The sequence below is a fragment of the Oryzias melastigma genome, linkage group LG21 (genome assembly GCF_002922805.2).
Source record: "Oryzias melastigma strain HK-1 linkage group LG21, ASM292280v2, whole genome shotgun sequence".
NCBI classification, from domain to species: domain Eukaryota; kingdom Metazoa; phylum Chordata; class Actinopteri; order Beloniformes; family Adrianichthyidae; genus Oryzias; species Oryzias melastigma.
In genome coordinates this window covers 12,192,473-12,196,405 of record NC_050532.1, presented here as the reverse complement: position 1 = coordinate 12,196,405, position 3,933 = coordinate 12,192,473, and the positions used below count along the sequence as shown (strand labels likewise).

General features: G+C 41.6%; 1 protein-coding gene across 2 annotated transcripts; it reads right to left on the bottom strand.

The window, feature by feature from the left end:
- Positions 1–247: 247 nt before the first annotated feature.
- On the bottom strand, positions 248–3,588 carry vgll3 (vestigial-like family member 3). 2 transcript variants are annotated; one of them, XM_024286008.2, is made up of 4 exons: positions 2,492–3,585; positions 1,541–1,877; positions 926–1,465; positions 248–845 (listed from the first exon to the last, which is right to left on the bottom strand). In XM_024286008.2, exons 1-4 carry the CDS (start codon positions 2,594–2,596, stop codon positions 805–807), a joined length of 1,023 nt encoding a protein of 340 aa, XP_024141776.1. In that variant the 5' UTR covers positions 2,597–3,585; the 3' UTR covers positions 248–804. The 2 variants fall into 2 exon arrangements, with proteins under 2 accessions (XP_024141776.1, XP_036065692.1); XM_036209799.1 differs by having other exon boundaries at positions 248–1,465; positions 2,492–3,588.
- Positions 3,589–3,933: the final 345 nt, after the last annotated feature.

Genomic DNA, 3,933 nt, shown 5'->3' with positions numbered 1-3,933 from the left:
TGTGTTTGAGCATATAAGCAATATATGTGACTACCTCCAAAACTTCCTGTCCAGACAGGAAATGCATTCTTTGGGGTGTTTTGCCAGTCTGGGAGTTTGTTTTCGATGTCTGTGTTTAGGTGGAAGACACATCACAGCATCCCACATTAACTGTCTTTGGAATGCAGCACGTCTCCCTTTTTCCTTGCAAGGGGAGTTTAGTAATCCAGAATATTTCAACTCATTTGTTGACAGAAAGTGGGTACAATTTATGAAGAGAAAGAAGGAAAGAACTCAATTTTCATAAACAGTTTAATAAATGTATTACTTTGTCACATAGTACCAGTATATACACAAAACAAAACAAAATAGTTGTGACCAAGCAGCATGTAAAGCAGAATTTGTCAAGCACACAACAGTTTGGCATGACAAAAGAGTGCATGCACAATGAGCAATGTACAGCAATCAAAAGAAAAAAAAAACATTAACAAAAACACAATGTGGATCAGGCATCAAGCTCTTGAAACAGAACTACTCAGCCTCACATTTAATGAAAAGCAAAGTTGTGTTTCAACAGCATGAAGGCCTTCTGCACGTAAAGCTAGTAGTCTTTTGTTGAGTCATTCTTTGCATGCCCCCAGAAGCATCCGTGTCTAAAGCCTGAGTTCATCCTGAAAATATTTTGAGACATTCTGGGATGCTCAGGTAAAGCTACAGTTGGCTAATATGTCTACATTACTGTGCTGGTGTTGCAGCCAAACAGAAAGAAAGACACTTTTCCATTCATTTTTGGTTCAGGTTGATTTTCCATCTGAATCGCATCAGTCAGAACCAAACTGATGTTTTTACTTTGGTCTGATCAACAGCTGCAGAAAGAAAAAAAAAGGAAAAATATTAACATTTTTTAATGATTTAAAGCACATGTCACACATTCTCTTACATTTACCTGAGTCATACAGAGATCCATGGAGAGAAGAGGGGGTCCAGGTGACTGAGGCTGCTGGGATGGGACTGGGACTGCTGGGATCCATCTCCGTTTTCACCGCCTCGCTGTGTGGGGAGCTGCTTGTGCTGGAGGTGGACTGGCTTTGGCTCCTAACGCCAGGCAGCAACAGTGCATTGAATCTGGGATCCAGCGTTGGGCTGTGGGGCGAGTATGTGTGAAGCATGGATTGATGGTGCCGGGTGTGGATGTTGGTACGGACGTGAGGATGGTAAACATCGTGGACGTTGGGGTAGGCACTCGTGTTCTGGGGGCTCAGACTGTAGGTCCAGCTCTCGGAGAAGGGAGCTGCCGATGGAAGGCTGGCCTGGGAAAGCACGTGGCCAGCCCACAAGGCTCCATCCGGAGGATTGAAAGGCACAGGGCTGGAGGAGACGCCCGGGTGGAGCGAGATAGAGACAGTAGGGAGGCAAGAGCTGTTCTGGGATGCAAAAGTGTTGTTCCAAGCCGAGCTGCCTTGACTGTCTGATTGAGAATCATCGTCTGGAAACATTTCATCACGTTAATCAAATTATCCCAAACAGCATTACACCACAAAAGTAAGCTTTCATCACCTACCTTTCCATAAATTGGCAGACGCAGAGGGTTGAGTAGTTCTGATGGGCTTAGTCTCACCGCTGAAAGTGCTAGATTGACTTAGAGCGCGGGAAAAGTGTTCATCCACCACATCCCCGATGTCGCCTTGAAAGTACGTAAATAGCACACACCTGGAGCTCAGGTACTCAGCTTCTGCAGGTTGACTACTGTCTTTGAGCTCCAAAGTGGTTGGTGATCTGCTTCCTAACTCAGCAACAGCAGATCCTTCCAGGAGATCTCTGGGCAGCATCCCTCTTCCTCCTCCTTGCTGTTGTTGCTCCATGCACTCTTGCATCTTACTGTAAACATTTAGCTTCCTCTGCACAAGAACACACACAAACAAATGTTTTTTCTTTTTTAGAAATCCACACTAGATTATTTTTCATAGACTGTACAGATTAATTTTTTTTTCCTTTTGGGAGTGGTGCCACCTGTTTAAAACTATCCTCTCAGATTCATACTCCAAAAGTGGGAATAATTTCCACAGACCTGTAAAGATTATGCTATAAAAGCACCCAGAAAGTCATGTGAAAATGACTTCTTTTTTTCCCATAATGCTTTCCAATTATATCAAAAGCTCTGATCCACATTCCTGTGACTGACCGGCTGTCATTACATCACCATTTGACCGCAGGATTAATAGCTCCGTGTCATTACGCGTGACCTGAGTTGAATGCTGAACCTCAGACTGGAATTTAATCATTCAAAGGTAAGAGTTGCATTTCAGTGGCACAAAAATAAATAAATACAATTAAAAAAAAGTAACTTTTTGCTCTTTGAACAAACTTTTAATAAGCAAGTATTCTGTGCCATAAGTTTGAAGAAATATTCGGGAAAAGTGCGCAAATCTGCCCCTTTTAATCATTTAGATGGCATCATTCAGAGCTGGATTGAAAAGTTTCCTCTCTTAAAGATTGTTGGAGCGCTCCTCACCTGTTGTTGCTGCGGATGGTGGTTGTAGTACGTCGCCTTGTACGCCGCCGCGGGGAGGTAGTGCGCGCCATAGTTCTGGTGGTACATCACATCCAAGCAACTCATAGCGAGGGAGCCGATTAATTACGAAGGAGAGGGAGTCAGAGGAGAGGAGCCAGCAGGAACAACTGTTGGAGAACTCTCCTTGAGACTTCAGACGGGCTGTGTCCTCCCAGCCAAGAGCGGCTCCATATATGCCCAAACGTATACAATGACCATGTCGAGCAGTTTGCATAAAAACAATGCGCCTCCCGCTGTGCACTGCACCAGGACCATCCGGGGCCACGGAATGGATCAAAACGCTCAAAGATGAACTCTATATCCACGAAACAAAAGTCTGGCCTGACAAGATTTCAACCCGCTTTTGATTGGGTTAGAATTCCGTACTCCTTTTTCTCTCCCTCTGTTTTGAAGAGGAGTTATATTTGGAGAGGGCTGTGGCCATTACGCACGCCCATCGGGGACGGGTCTGTATGGCGCAGTGGAATTTGGAAGGACTTATGTGAATCCGGGGGCCCAACATGATTGAGATCTGCGAGATTGGCGTTAAGTCAGGCCTGGATTCATGCCACAGAGTGTCCCCTTAGTAACTGATTCAACCTTTCTATGATCATTGGATAACAGTTCCCAATCCTAATAATTTGTTCACTTTTTATTATATCTATATGTTAAAACTGAAAAATTCAAACAATCTAAAGATATTTAAGAAAAATAGAAAGCGTATTCCCTCTATTTGTTTTATGTTACAAATAAACGCAGTTAAAATATTTCTGTTTAACTTATTTCTGTGGCAAATTTCAGTTTTCTTTTGTGCAACAGGACCAACTAAACTAAGTCTGCTCTATAGGAGCCTTTCACTCTCCTCCAAATGAACAAATTATTAAAAATCCCCCATTAATAATAATAATAATATAATAACATTTGTTTCTCTTCAATTTTATTTCTGGACTTCAGCTGTTTGCTGCCATCTATTGACAAGACAAGATGCATATTATATTTACAAACCAAGGTAGAACAGAGATGTGCCAGAAAAATGAAGTGACTGATTAGTTGCAAAAGTGAAATTTAGAATTTTAGGAGTATGTTTAAATAAAGTATGGTACTTGAGGGCATTTAAAGCTTCCCATTGTATTTCAAAATAAAGTCATTTTCCTCTAATATAAAAAAAATGGTAAACTGACTGTTTTAAAATTGAATTTTTCTGTAAGCCACATTTACACAGGCTTATACTAAGCCTTCTTAGTCTCAAAGTTTACTTTTACCATGCAAAGTGCAGAACCAAGAAGCAACAATTACCCATTGAAGCAATTTGCCTCTTGCCTCATTTAAAAACTATTATGTGTTCAAGTTGTTCCACAAGTTAAAGTGAAACAAAACCCTATATAAATGTAAAAATAAGTTAT